This window comes from Lontra canadensis, unplaced genomic scaffold, assembly GCF_010015895.1.
Source record: "Lontra canadensis isolate GAN:19392208 unplaced genomic scaffold, GSC_riverotter_1.0 scaffold169, whole genome shotgun sequence".
NCBI classification, from domain to species: domain Eukaryota; kingdom Metazoa; phylum Chordata; class Mammalia; order Carnivora; family Mustelidae; genus Lontra; species Lontra canadensis.
This window is the reverse complement of record NW_022631163.1, coordinates 1,545,264-1,560,202: the sequence shown is the minus strand read 5'-3', so window position 1 is coordinate 1,560,202 and position 14,939 is coordinate 1,545,264. Positions and strand designations below refer to the sequence as shown.

At 42.4% G+C, this 14,939-nt stretch overlaps 1 protein-coding gene across 11 annotated transcripts in view; it reads right to left on the bottom strand.

Annotated features, from left to right (window-relative positions):
• The window catches only part of MROH8 (maestro heat like repeat family member 8), a 53,739-nt gene that overhangs the window by 25,633 nt on the left and 13,167 nt on the right, over window positions 1-14,939 (bottom strand). For all 11 annotated transcript variants that reach the window (XR_004381243.1, XR_004381245.1, XR_004381244.1 and 8 more), the window contains exons 5-11: window positions 14,079-14,158; window positions 13,195-13,339; window positions 10,155-10,250; window positions 8,431-8,535; window positions 3,523-3,658; window positions 1,870-1,988; window positions 613-765 (exon numbers count right to left, since the gene is read on the bottom strand). Coding sequence is in view for 8 of the 11 variants with exons in the window: in XM_032845753.1 (XP_032701644.1) it covers window positions 613-765; window positions 1,870-1,988; window positions 3,523-3,658; window positions 8,431-8,535; window positions 10,155-10,250; window positions 13,195-13,339; window positions 14,079-14,158 (834 nt within the window). In the remaining 3 variants the exon portion in view is untranslated. The remainder of the gene's footprint in view (window positions 1-612; window positions 766-1,869; window positions 1,989-3,522; window positions 3,659-8,430; window positions 8,536-10,154; window positions 10,251-13,194; window positions 13,340-14,078; window positions 14,159-14,939) is intronic.

Here is a 14,939-nt window from a genome sequence, read left to right as displayed (position 1 = left end):
CGCCCCTCTCTCATACTTCTTTTTTCTTTTTAAGATTTTATTTATTTGACTCAGAGAGAGAGAGTGTGTGAATGCATAAGCAGAGGGAGAGGGAGTCCAATGCTGTGTTTGATCCAAGGACTCTGGGATCTTGAACTCAGCCAAAGGCAGACATTTAACTGACTGAGCCATCCAGGTGCCCCTCCTCTCATATTGCTAAATGATATCATTATATTGTTATTTCTATATCTGTTGATTTTAAGCTTACTAAGTTGGCCTCCTTCGAGGATTGATGATGGCTTGATTTTTAAAAGTCTGACACCTTTATTAACCTGGATGAGGAAATAAATTGAAGTTACCATTCTCGTGCTAATTAAATCTTCCCCCCAAACTACACTGTTCTGGAAAATATGGAGCACACCTTGGATTTTAAAACTATCCATCCCTAGTTGCACATACAGTGGCTGTTTTTTACATGCTTGTCGAATGGAAGTCCACTGACCCATGGAGGCTGGGCCTGTTCAGTTGTTACTCTCTGCGGAACAGGAGCAGCAGGAGAGCCCTCAGCAGCTGCAGGAGGGGAGATGTCTTGCCAATATTTCAAACCCAGGAAATGGCTACTGAGCTTGTTACCTTCTCAAAGCGGGATTCCGCATTTTTTACCAACGTTATCAGCAATTCTCCTGCTGATTGCTGGGTGCAGGGATGCTTCAGATTTTCGAGGCTATCCAATGTAGTCATTACAAACTGGCAGAGCTCACTGGAATTGAGAAAAACTTCGAAGACCTGAAATGATTCAGGGAAGACGCATTTTCAAGAGACTTAGTATGATAGAATGCTGAATAAGGAATATTACCTTAATTTTGCTATGCTAGTCAGAGAGGCATACAAATATGTACAAAGCTGTTTATTTCAGTCTTGTCTGCGGAAGTAAAAAACTAGAAGCAAAATGCCCACTAGGGTCTGTGTGTGGCTTTCCTATAGTTCTGAGTTTTAGAAAGAGGTTTTATCACTGAGATCCTCAGAAAGAGTCACACTTTTATAGGAACAGAACTCAAGGAGCTATATAGCTCAAAGTGTCCAGCCACAGCTAAAATGCCTTGGCTGGAGACAATCTATTAAAAGAATGTTTCATTCTGCTTCTCATTGTACTTGGCAGTGTATAAGGTCCTTCACATGATGGTAACAGGTATAATCTACTGGGCACTTACTATATGACAGGCACTAAGCAAAGCATTATCTGTTTAATATCTCATCTAGCCTTTACAACCCAATTTTTATAGATCCTCTGTACAGATGAGGAAACAGATGCACAGAGAATTTAAACTGCCTGACACCTTAGACCCTACCTGAGTAAAATCTGTAGGTTTTCTTTTTCCCCTATCTCCAAGAGAGTGCTGGGTACCTAGCGCTTAAATGTTTGTTGAATAATGAATATATATATTAATTAAAAAGTGTTTATGGCTTGTCGGGTCAACTACAGCCTCTAACAGCTCCTTTGTTTTTGTTTTTAACAGTTGCTTGTTGGACAAGAGTTTATACTAGTACGAGGCTAGCTAAGGTTAAGAGAGTGATCAATGAAGCAGAGCTTTCCGGAAGAGACATCCAGAGCTACCGGGCCCACTGACAGGTTGATCTAAACCATTAAACTAATAGAACAAGGTGTGTAAGAGTCACAACCATGGTGACTTGTCTCCAAACAATGGAATGTTTAGAGAGCAAATTCTCTGGGCAATCTTCTACATTTGGTTTTATAAGAAATTACAAGAACTTTTCCCAAAGTGGTTTTACCAATTTACATTCTCATGACAAAATGTATGAGACTTCTGGTGATTTCCCAACCTCTCCAACATTTCAAGTTGTCTTTATAATTTTAGTCATTTTGATTACCTGGGCAATTTTGAAGGGACAACTGTAGAACTGTTTAATACTGTAGAGTTCGAGGAGTTCTCGACATTTTTTCATTGCTCTTCTCAAGCTTGGGTGATTTTTCTTCTCATAACTGACATCTGAGAAGAAAACATGAAATATTAATACTTTCTGGTTTCTTTCTTCTTCTTCTTCTTTTTTTTTTTTTTTTGATTTTGCAAGTCTGGTCAATCCCCAGGTTGAAGTGAATCCTAAGATCTCATTCCTCTTATCTTTCCCAGTTGGCTAAAAATGCCTGGGGGACGGAGTGTGTGTTAGTCTAAAGGCTGATTTTTCCCCGTTGTCAGACGATATATTAAAAAGGCTGAAAGAAAAAGAGAAGTGTTTTTTTAAGAACAGAACTTTTTGAGTGATTTGGAAGTACAACCATGCCAAACCATTCCGCCAATGGTGAGGACTTTTGAGGGGTTTCCTTTGAAGCTCACGTCCCCATAAAAAATCGTACAGTTTTGCAGGGTCTGATAATTCCAATACTAGAACTCTTTCTGTGTCCAGTTTTGCTGATTAATGAGTCTGCCAATACTCTGTCACGGTGCTCTGTTTTCATGTTGCGTTGTGACTCATGTTTGTTGGAAATTTATTTATGCGAAGTCTTTGAATGCTTGGTTGGGGATACTGTCTCTCCAACTAGAAAATACACTCTTTGGGGGAAGGGACTTCATCTGTCTTGTTCACCAAGGTGCCCTGAAGACAGCAAGTGTTTCATAAATATTTGTTAAATGAATAATCAGTTGTATTTCCTTGGCTATATGTCTACGTACTCAGAGCTGCCCAGAGATGCAATGGCTATTTTGGGAAGCATAGAGCCTCCTTATCCTTGGGATGAGGAAGCCCAGGCAGGGCAACTACTTGGTGGGGGTAGATTAGACTGAGACTCAAATGGTGGCAGGACACTGGGCTAGATACCTTCTAAAGTCTGTCTTATGTGGCGGGGGGGCCAATGATTCATTCCTTGACCACAGTGGCCCTCTTTCTATTTTTCAAACTCCTCAAGTTCATACCTCTTCCTCCCTCTGCTCGATATGCTCTTCTTACATCTTTACCTGGCTGAAGGTATCCTCAGAGAGACCTTTTCTGAATCCCACGACTAAATGGGATTCTTCCTCATGGCCCCCGCACTTCCATTTTAGCACTTATCTTTGTTTATAATAACAGACTTATTTGTTGATTCTTTGATGGTTTGATTCCCTCACTAGACTCTGTTTCATGTAAGGATAGGACCACTGGCGTTCTGGTTACTGTCAGATCCTGAGTAAGCACTCAGAAAACATTTGTGGGATAAATAAATAAAAGAAGGCCCAAAGGATGGCAAAAACTTCTACTTCTGACCAAACTAATCACTCCAGTTTGTCCACAGGGCCATATGTTTGGCTGCTCCAACTCCACGGCCACGCAGACGGCCGACACTGATGGGTCTGATCTGATGTTCTGATTCTGATTCTGATTCTGATCATTAAGTCCGTGTTCCTTCATCTCTGCCTGTGGACGATGTACCTTTCTCTTTACAAACTACCATAAGAAGTCCTTCTAGAAGGTGAGGGCACAAAGAGGACTGGTGCTTGCACTGTGCTAGAGGGTTGACTCGGGGCCTCGCTGCCTTCAGCAGAGCCTTACACTTCAGCCTCAGGGTGATACGCAGCAGGTAGTGCGTGCCCTCTGCGGCCTCCTCAGCTACCTGCTTCACTGGGTCCCCGCACAGTAGGGCCATCAGAGCCACTAGGTGCCCAAGCCTTTGGAATCGCAGTGGAAGCTAGTCGGGAAGAAAAAGAAGAAATCCCATTAGCATGCAGGTGCATCTTATGCCTTAGATTTGAATTCGTTTTTTTATTTTTAAAATTTTATTTATTTATTTGACAGAAAGAGAGAGATCACAAGTAGGTAGAGAGGCAGACAGGGAGAAAGGGGGAAGCAGGCTCCCCGCTGAGCAGAGAGCCCAATGTGGGGCTCCATCCCAGGACCCTGAGATCATGACCTGAGCTGAAGGCAGAGGTTTAACCCACCGAGCCACTTGGGCACCCCTTAGATTTGAGCTCCTGAGAAGTGATTCCACTTCTCCCCTTGACTCAGGAAAGTGCAAGAGTTATATTCAGCCCCATGATCTCTTTAGGGTAAACACTTAACATGCATAGATATACTATGTACATCAGATGGTATTAAATAGGACAGAGTCCAACCTAAATAGCAATCTGAAAACTGAAAAAGCTTTATATATAAAGATGTTCATTCTAAGAAGATTAAATTCTACTTTAAAAAAAACACAAAGCACTAATTTCTTGTTTAAATTGATGACCTTCCCATGTGTTCCAAATGTAATAAAAAAGGTAAAACCTGTTATTTCTATTAACATTGTTTTTAAATTAGATTTTTCAAATGTTAGAAACAACGATATGAAGTGCTCTTATCTGCTCAGACCTAAGGAAGAACATTTTAAAGTGACGCTATACAGGAAACGATTATGTTTCGATTTTGTACTAGTTAAAAAGTGCTAAATGTAACCACATGAAATTATTGTTTACAGATTAGGGACAAGGGCTGATGACAGGATCCAGTGGGGCTGTGACTTCCAGATACCCTCAAACATACAGTCCTTCTAAACTCAACTCTGGCCAGAAGCTATTTTGCTAGCATATCAGAGTAATCTGTATTTTTATAAGTGATTTCTACTTTTTTTTAAGATTTTTATTTATTTGACAGAGATCACAAGTAGGCAGAGAGGCAGGCAGAGAGAGGAGGAAGCAGGCTCCTCGTGGGGCAGAGAGCCCGATATGGGGCTCGATCCCAGGATGCTGGGATCATGACCTGAGCCGAAGGCAGAGGGTTTAACTCGCTGAGCCACCCAAGCGCTCCTGACTACTTTTATAGACCTCTTTTTAAAAAAACCACATTTTTATAAAAATGAAAAAAAAATAGGGGTGCCTGGGTGGCTCGGTCAGTTAAGTGTTTGCCTTCGACTCAGGTCATGTTCCCAGCCAGGGTCCTGGGATCAAGCCCCAAGTAGGGCTCCCTGCTTAGCGGGAAGCCTGCTTCTCCCTCTCCCTTTGCCAGCTCCCCCTGCTTATGCTCTGCCTCTCTGTCAGATAAATAAATAAAATCTTTTAAAAATGAAAAGAAAAGGGGCACCTGGGTGGCTCAGTGGGTTAAAGCCTCTGCCTTCAGCTCGGGTCATGATCCCAGGGTCCTGGGGTCGAGCCCCACATCAGACTCTCTGCTCAGCGGGGAGCCTGCTTCCCTTCCTCTCTCTCTGCCTACTTGTGATCTCTGTCAAATAAATAAATAAAAATCTTAAAAAAAAAATGAAAGGAAAAGAAAAAGATATTTATTCTAGGACTGTTTTTAAAGACCACATATTGGAAATAATTGCCTAATAGTAAAGAGAACTATGGTATAGTGACTCCATGAATATAACCATTAGGAATCAAGTATCCCAGGAATTTATAATAAGGTGAGAAAATGTGCTAGTTTGCTAAGTGAAAAAGTTGGATGCAAACTTGACGTGCATCATTTAATACAATTTAAAAAATTTGTTTATTGATATTTTGCTTATTAGGGAAAAAAGAAATATAATTTAAAATAAATAGTGAAAAAAGTAAAAAGAGTAAAAGTAAATTAACAAAGACAAACTAGAAAGTGAAGGTAGCAAAGATAAATGTTATGAATTTGGTTAGCGTGCAGGATGCACAATCATTTGCTCAAGGTAGGTCCCAGAGCTAGGCTCTGAACTTTCTCAGGGCTGATGTGGAATTACATACTGTGTCTCATATAATATGATTCACGCTGCCCATAAGAGAAGCAGCAAACACCGGGCAGAGGAAGCACAACTGTTCCTGGGACTGAAGCAAAGAGAAATTCCTTCTGTGGCTGTTTAGAAAAACAGACTGAGATATTGTGAACAGTAGCCTGTTTCACTAATTTACAATCAGCACAGCAACACCTACACAAAGCTGTGTAATGTCTTCCGCTCACAGATGCAACCATTCATCCCCTCGACAGATACTGAGTGTCACTTATGAACCGGGAATGACACTTACGGTCGCGGCACTGTGACCGGCACGGTGGATACAAGCTGTGAACAAAAGATCACATCCCTGGTCGTGGAAGGGATATTCTAGTTGGAGGAACACAAAATAGCAAAGAAATAAAATTTATTATGTATTAAATGGTCATAAATGCTGTGTAAAAAACAAATGTACGGAAGAAAAGACAGGAATTGCAGTTTTAGAATGACGAGGGAAGACCTCACTGATGTTGAAAGCAGGGACTGAGTCCCGTAGAGATCTGGGAGACCAGCATCCCAGGCAGAGGGAATGGCATGCAAGTGTGAAGAGAAAGGACTGTGTTTGCTGTTTCTGAGGAATGAGTAGGTTGGGTTGGCTGGAGCGAATGAGAGCAAAAGAAATAGGAGCAAGATGAGGCTGATGGTATGGCAACGTAGGCAATACTTGAAGGATTTTGGATATTTTTTCCGTGGAGAGTTGTGAACAGAGAAGGGACATGAGCTGACCCATGTTTGTTGAATGCATCTTTTTTTTTTTTTTTGAAGATTTTATTTATTTGACAGAGATCACAAGTAGGTAGAGAAGCAGGCAGAGAGAGGGGGAAGCAGGCTCCCTACTGAGCAGAGAGCCCAATTCGGGGCATGATCCCAGGAACCTGGGATCATGACCTGAGCTGAAGGCAGAGGCTTAACCCCCTGAGCCGCCCAGGCACCCCTGTTGAATGCATATTTGATTGAGCATCTACTGTGTGACATAGCTTGTGCTAGGCACTGGGGATGTTCTGGTGAACAAGACAAGGATAATCACCCATGGAATTTACATTCTCTAAGAGAAAAACAGGCAATAAATAAGGAAACAAACATGATAACCTCATTCTAAGAAGCCTTAGGAAGGAAAGAGTGATGAGACAGAGTGTAAGCATAGATCTATTTGTAAGTAAAGGCCTTTTTGAGGTGGAAACACTTGAACTAAGCACTAAAGAATGAGGAGGAGCTAGCTATGTGAAGAGTTGGGGAAAGTCATTCCAAGCAGAGGAAGTAGTAAGTGCAAAGGCCAGGAGTCAGGAAGAGCTTTATATGGTAAGGAATAGAAAGGAGGCCAGTGTGGCTGGAGTAAGTCAGGGAGTGCAAGGAGGCAGGCAGGAATTAGATCATACAAGACCTTGTACTCTAGGAACAGTTGAAAATCATTGGAGCAAAAGAGTGACATGGGTTTCAAGATGATAACTCTGGCCACATGGGGAGAACTAGAAGGAACTAAAGTGCACACTCATGCACAAGTGTTCTCAGAAGGAATAAATAAAATTGTTAACACTGCCTATCTCTGCATGATAACAACTCAATCAAGCTAATAAAGCTATGGACCTTGCAGAAAACTCCAGAAGACTACACCACACAAAATTCTGCCCACAGCATTCCAGATGTTTACAGACTCGAACGGCATCTCGGTTTAGCACCCTTAAATTAGCAGATCTCCCTAGGAAGAAAACTCTAAGGAAGATGTTCAGGGCCTAGGGAAAGATTATGTATAAGAGGGAGTCATTTGAAACTCATCTTTAGTCTGCAGTCAACATTAGAGGTGGAAAAATGTAGAAGGGAAAACAATGTGATGACAGAATAATAGGGTAGTCAGTGGTGGCTAGAAGTTATTTGTTCTCATGGACTAAAGAGAGAAAAAAGGAAGTAGCATAATTTGAGGGACTGAACTTACTTCAGTAAGGAGGTGGAAAGTTTGGATGTATGTCCAGTAGGAGAAATAAGAAAGTTAGAGGGATGCCAACCTTCTAATAAGCATGACTGTTAGGATATTTATATCAAGGACAAATTCTCGAAGGAAAATTAGCATTAGGACCTAGAATTCCTACCCCACCAACTTCTCTTGCAATTCCCAGGCCTTGTTATGCAGACTGGAGAAATGATGGCTGGAGCACAGGAGATGCTCTAGTGCCTGGAAGATCTGTTAGGAAAGAGGAAAGAGACTCACAGATGAAGAAAGGAATAGATCCAGGAAGGAAGATCTTCATTTTGAGAAACTCTTTTCAGAAGGTATGGAGAAGCATTCAGAAGAACTGAGAAGCGAGAGAGTGAAAGAGACAAATGAGAGGGTTTAAAAAGAGGAGCCCCAGAGCCCTTCTCTGTGAGATGCTGGGAGATATTTAACTTGATTTACTTACATTTGCTGCTGGACTTTGTTACTCCAAATACAACACTGCACAGAGTCCAAGCCACTGGGGAACCTCAGATATTTTTAGGTCACATTTATTCCTTCCTTCATTCAAAAATATTTACTGTATTGTTATGTTCCAGCTCTTGTGTTAAGCAACAGGGAAGCAAGGTTAATCAACATAGACCTAGCCTCAAACTGCTCAAATTTTTGAGGGGCAGATATGCGAATAATGCTAAGTGCCATGGTATTATCTGGGGCACCAAGTGAATCACCAGTTTGGGGAGTCATACAGTGGAGGGGAAATAGGCAGTAATGGGATGGCTTTGGATCCTTCCTCCTGAGTGACTGAAGGGCTGCTTACCTTCAGGCTGAGGTGTCCGGATAAGCACTTTAGAACTTGCGCCATGCTGGCTGTGGCCCTTTCCCGCTCATGGTCTTTGGCTGATTGTAACCAGGGGTCCATTTGCTGTGAAAAATAAAGGAAGCCTAAATAACTTACCAGGAAGATTTGGGATAACGTCTTTGTGGAGAGAGAAGGTCCACAGGTCATCACTATATCTGAAAATGTCTTCCTAAAATGATAAGCCAGTTGGGATTAGAAATGAAAGTGGTGGGAAGGCAAACAGATTTGGGATCAATGGCCTGGCTTCCAAAGAGGCTTATTTTCCAGACTTATTTTCTGTTCATCCCACTTTCTTCAATTATTTATCCTATTCTCCTGTATGTTTCTAGTTTTCTGAAATGTGCTTTGGGAGGAAAGAACACCAATGTCATGTTATTAAAGAACTCTGAGGATGGAGAAATTGCATCAGCCTGCAACAGTCTGGGAAGAATTCCTGGAGAAGGTAACATTCATGACTAGGATCTTCATAAAGGTGCCATTTCGTGGCCCCATGTGGCCAAGGAAAAAACTTCTCCTTTTTGGTAAAAAGGAAGAGTTTGAATTAAGCTGCCAATACAGAAAGGTACAAGGCACAACTGGACAAAGGGGAGAAACCAAATCTGGCTGGAGTGTTGATGTACAAACAGAAGAAGAATGAGAACTAACGTTAAGGTCAACTGTGGCAAAGATAAATGTCCGTCTATGCTTAGGCACGGATGATTAATAGTATTTTAAAGGGTTATTCCTTTCTGGGATATCTGTATCTTAAAAGGGGACAAGACAGTAAGACGCTTGAAGTGCAGTGAATGCACTCTAGAGAAAAAATCTCTAATGACAGAATGGCATATGCTGGAAGGGGTACAGGTGGGGACAGGTGGTAATTAATGACCTTGAATTCTGCCTGCTGGGCACCTGCCTATTTACTCACTCATGAGGTGACCGTGTTCTCTGGCCACTGATTGAAACCCTTCTACGCTAGTAAGCAACAGGAATTTAAGGAACAATAATAGCAACCATTAAACCACTTACTGAAGGTCATTTATTCAATACTCACCATAATTATTATCTCAATTTGAAAGTGAGATAAGACTCTGAGAGATTATATTCTTTGCTGACTTTATACCCCAGGAATGGCACAGAGTCAGAATTGGAAGCCAAGTCTAATGCAAAATTGATAGCTGATACTCTTAACTACTGTACTTTTTTTTTTTTTTAAAGATATATTTATTTATTTTAGAGAGAAGTGTGTGCACTTCTCTCTGGGGGGAGAGAGAGAGGGAGAGAATCTCAAGCAGATTCCCCACTGAGTGCGGAGCCTGACACAGGGCTCAATCTCACGACCCCGAGATCATGACTTGAGCTGAAATCAAGAGTCAGACACTTAACCAACTGTGCCACCCATGCACCCCTGTGCTAGCTCTTTAAACTTAATTCTTCCACATTTTTGAAAAATTTATCTCCTTGACAGAAAGACACAGCGAGAGAGGGAACAGAAGCAGGGGGAGTGCAAGAGGGAGAAGCAGGCTTCCCGATGAGCAGAGAGCCCGATGTGGGGCTCGATCCCAGGTCCCTGGGATCATGACCTGAGCTGAAGGCAGCTGCTTAATGACTGAGCCACCCAGGCGCCCACCTTCCACATTTTCTTCTTCCACTTTCATGAGTTAACAGAAATAGTTTCCCTTTTTCTCTGTATCCTAATTTACCTTAAAAATGGTGTCAAGGTTTTCCAGATGTGGGTCTTTTACTACCAAACTCTGGAGCATCTCAGAGAATGCTTGAAATGTCTGCCTGTAGAGACACTGAAAAGGCACAGGATCAGTGATGTCCCTAGCCCCCACCATCATGAAGTTCCCCAACTCTATACAATTTTTTTTTTTTTTGCTTCTACACAGTTTATTTTTTCTTCTTTCCAAGTTTTTTTTTTTAAGATGTTATTAATTTATTTGAGAGAGAGCGAGAGAGAGCACGAGGGGAGTGCAGGATCAGAGGGAGAAGCGGACTCCCTGCTAAGCAGGGAGCCCAATGTGGGGCTCAATCCTGGGACTCTGGGATCACAGCCTGAGCCAAAGGGAGATGCTTAACCGACTGAGCCACCAAAGTGCTCCTCTTCTTTCCAAGTTTTTGCTTAAATTCCTGTTAGTTAGGGGCACCTGCGTGGCTCAGTTGGTTAAGTGTCTGCTTTCGGTTCAGGTCATGATCCTGGGGTACTGGTATCAAGCCCCATATTGGGCTCTCTGCTCAGCGGGGAGCCTGTTTCTTCTACTGCCTGCTGGTCTGCCTACCTGTGCTCCCTCTCTCTCTGTGTGTCAAATAATTAAGTAAAATCTTTAAAACAAACAAAAATCAGATGTTTTTAAAAAAATAAATTCCTGTTAACAGAGTGTAATATTAATTTCAGGTGTAGAATTTAGTGATTCATCACTTATACACAACACCTGGTGCTCTACAGTTCAGCGTCTGCTTGGTTTCCCCTCTCTCCCCACCATGTTCATTTGTTTTGTTTCTTAAATTCCACATAAGAGTGAAATCATATAGTATTTGTCTTTCTCTGCCTGGCTTATTTCACTTAGCATAATACTCTCTAGCTCTATCTACATCTTTGCAAATGGCAAGATGTCCTTTTTTATGGCTGGGTAATATTCCATTGTGTGTATGTGTGTATATATATTCACACCACTTTATCCATTCAGCAGTCAACAGACACTTGGGCTCCTTCCATAATTAGGCTATTGGTGACAATGCGGCTGTACACATCAGGGTGCACGTATCCCTTTGATTTAGTGTTTTTGTTTCCTTTGGGTAAGTTGCTGGATCATAGGGTAGTTCTATCTGTAACTTTTTGAGGAATGTCCACACTCTTTTCCTGAGTGGCTTCACCAGTTTGCATTCCCACCAATTACAATGTACACTTTTAATTAAGGCTCTTTTTTTTTTTTAATGTCTTTTTTTTTAATATATTTTTTTAAGATTTTATTTATTTATTTGACAGACAGAGATTACAAGTAGGCAGAGAGGAAGGCAGAGAGAGAGGAGGAAGCAGGCTTCCTGCTGAGCAGAGAGCCCGATGTGGGGCTCGATCCCAGGACTCTGAGATCATGACCCGAGCCGAAGGCAGAGGCTTCAACCCACTGAGCCACCCAGGCGCCCCTTAATTAAGGCTCTTATCTTGCGACTTTACTCAAAGGCACAGAATCAGTGTGAAAGTACTGGTAGGCAGTTTGCGAGGTGAGGTGAAACAATATATTCATTTTCTTTTTTTTCTTAAGATTTTATTTTTAAGTAATCTCTACATGGGGCTTGAATTTCCAATCCAGAGATCAAGAGTCACACGTACCACCAACTGAGCCAGCCAGGTGCCCCACAATATGTTCATGTTCAGTGGACATCTCAGCATTACTGGGAATACAGTTAATGATTCTAACTACATTTAGGAAGTCAGTTAGGGTCATCAAGATAGTTTTAAAATTCGACTTGTGACTCTTTCTGACATCTTGAAACAAAGGGGAATAAAGTCCCCTTTGGCAACTGCTTTACCAACCAATTTATTAGCTGCAGAAGAAAATCAAGGCCTTTGCATTTCCTCTTCTCTGCCTGAAAGCTTCTCCTCCAGAGAGACCCATCTCCTCTTTTCAACTGTCACATCAGGAGGACTTTCCCTGACCACCCTACGTATAAAAGCCTCCCACCCACAGTACTCTTTGTCTCCTCTTTCCCTGTTCAATTAAAAAAAAATTTTTTTTATTTGAGAGAGCCAGAGAAACAGAAAGCATGTGAGTGAGCAGGGGCAGAGGGGGACGGAGAGAGAGAATCTCCATCAGACTCCATGAAGAGCAGGAGCCTGACACAGGGCTGGATCCCAGGACCCTGAGATCATGATCTGAGCCGAAGTGAAGAGTCAGCTGCTTAACCAACTGAGCCACCCAGATGCCCCTGTTCTATTTTTTTTTTAATATTGCACATATTACCACCTGATATACTTATCAGTGGTTTGTATATCTATACTAGGATATAAGCTCCCCAGTAGAGAGAGGTTACCACTGTATTTCTGTTGCCTCTCATGATGTTTAGCATATGGTAACTCTAAGTATATGCCAAGTATATGAACACTCTCACCTTATTTTAAAGCCAAAAGCCAGGAAAGAAGGAATGAGGGGGAAAAAAAAGACAAAGAGAGCGTGCACACCTGTTTAGCTCAGTTGGTTTAAGCATCTGATTCTTGATTTTGGCTCAGGACATCCCACCACAGGGATGTGGGGTGGAGTCCCATGTCGGGCTCAGAGACTGCTTGTCCCTCTTCTTCTGCCCCTCCCCCCCTTGTGCACATGTATACGTGCTCTTTCTCAAATAAGTAAAAATCTTAAAAAAAAAATAATAGAGAGGGCCGCCTGGGTGGCACAGTCAGTTAAGTGTCTGACTCTTGGTTATAGCTCAGGTCATGATTTCAGGGTGGTGAGATCTATCGAGCCCCGCATCGGGCTCTGTGCTCAGCACAGAGTCTGCTTGAGGTTCTCTCTCCCTTTCCCTCTCTTTCTTAAATAAGTAAGTAAATAAATAAATAAGAAAAGGAAAGAGAAGAAAGGAAAATAAAGAGGGGGAAAAGCTATTTAATTTAACTGTTTATTTTATTCAGCAGACCTGGCTGAAATGACTTTTGGCTAGTTCCATAAAATTAAATGTACTCTCGAAGGGCCATGATCAGCTGACCCTGTAGATGGCAAGTTAGTAAACCAAAGCAGGAGTTACCTCTGTGTTGTAGGACCCACTTGGCATGATTTCCTGCAGCTGGATAAGAGTTGTTACAGAGGGCAGAGCGATTATACTTCTCGTAATAAGACTGAACAAATCAGCTCGATCTTCAGAGCCAAATAGCAAGTGGACATCTTGGTAACTAAGAAAAGACAGTTTAGGAAGAGTAATCTGGGAAGAGTTTGATCTGACATTGGTAAGCAGGGGTTGAAGGAACCCAAGAGGAAAGGTGGACTAATTGGTGTGTAATTCTGATGGAAGAGACAAAGGGCGTGCTTCTTAGACAAATCTCACAAAATGCTGGAGGAAGAGTTTCAGGGCTCAGAGCTTCCATCCTTCTTCTCTGTCCCTCCCCACCTTCCCAAGAAGTTACTGGAATGATATTCTTCTAGGGTTTCCTGCAGCTTAACCACGGAGGAAAGCCTGCTATAGTCTAACATGTAAACCATGATTTTCTGAAAGATGTTCTGCTGAATGTTTGTTAGTTTGGGTAATGGTGGATTGAACCAAATAAAAAAATCTTTTTAACTATAGGATTTCTTAGGACCTTTTAATAAGTTAAATAGACAGCAGGCAGCCCTTCCAAATTTCTTGGACTGTGGAACTCTACTGTCATGAAGCACTCAGGAGAGTAACTTTCCACTGAATATACTATGGACAAAACTGAACTCCAAAGAGGTTCCCCTAAGGTCTTTCAGATATGGAGGGCAGCATATATGAAATCAAATTTCTTACACAGGAAACACGGATGGGTGTCCCCTTCCCTCTATAAATAGTTTGCCAAAGTTAAAGATATGGAGCACGTCAGTTGGCTCTGGTATTGGCCATGACCGAGAGAGCAGTACATGTGTGTGTGGGGGGAGGGGGCGTGTGGGTGTCACCTGAGGTCAGCGATGGTGACAAAGACCTCCTGGCGCACGGAGCTGAAGAGAGAATGCACAGGCTCCTCTTCTACCAGCATCTGCAATGAGAGGGCAAGGACTTTAAACCAGAGTCAAGAACGTGCCACACATCCTTGGGCCAGACGATCGCAGATGTAGATGGTTTGCAAGAACCACTGCAGGGACTTCATCAGGTCCTGCTCTTAGCTCTGCAGGACCAGCAGCAGGACAGTGGCCAGGCCAGGAATTTAGTCTCTGGAGCCAGAGCATCAGGCCCGGCGTGGCCTATTACTAGTTGTTGGAGTGGACACAAGTTATTTAACCTCCCTGTACCTCAGTTTCCCCATTGTAAAATGAGGTAACTGTACTGTTTACCATCACAAGGCAACTGGGAACACTAAGGAGTTAATTCATAATTCCTAGTAGCCCTTGAGAACTGTTAGCGTCTGTTACTCATTATTTTTACTACTTGTGATTATTTCCAGTTTAGGCCTCCTAACTCCTCGTTCTACCAAGCAGCAATCTCTACGATAGGGACTAATATTATTATGTGCTTGTCCTAGAAAAGGAATAGTTTTCCAAATTCCAAATTGGCAGAGTTTGGAAAGCTGCCTTGCTTTCCAGAAAAATCTGCACAGTGACAAGAGAGGAAAAAAGAGGCTCTGGAGCTAGACAGCATCTGGGTTTGGGCACGGGTTCTGCCACTCCCTCCCTGTGTCACCTGGAATGTAGCATTTACTTTTCCTGGGCCCGAGTTTCCTGTTATGTGTGGAGGAAAAGAGAAATCTCAGGGAGTTGACAGAAAGAGCAAAAGCAAATGGTTGCAGTGGAAGCCTTCCTGGGCTGTCTACCCAGCCTCTC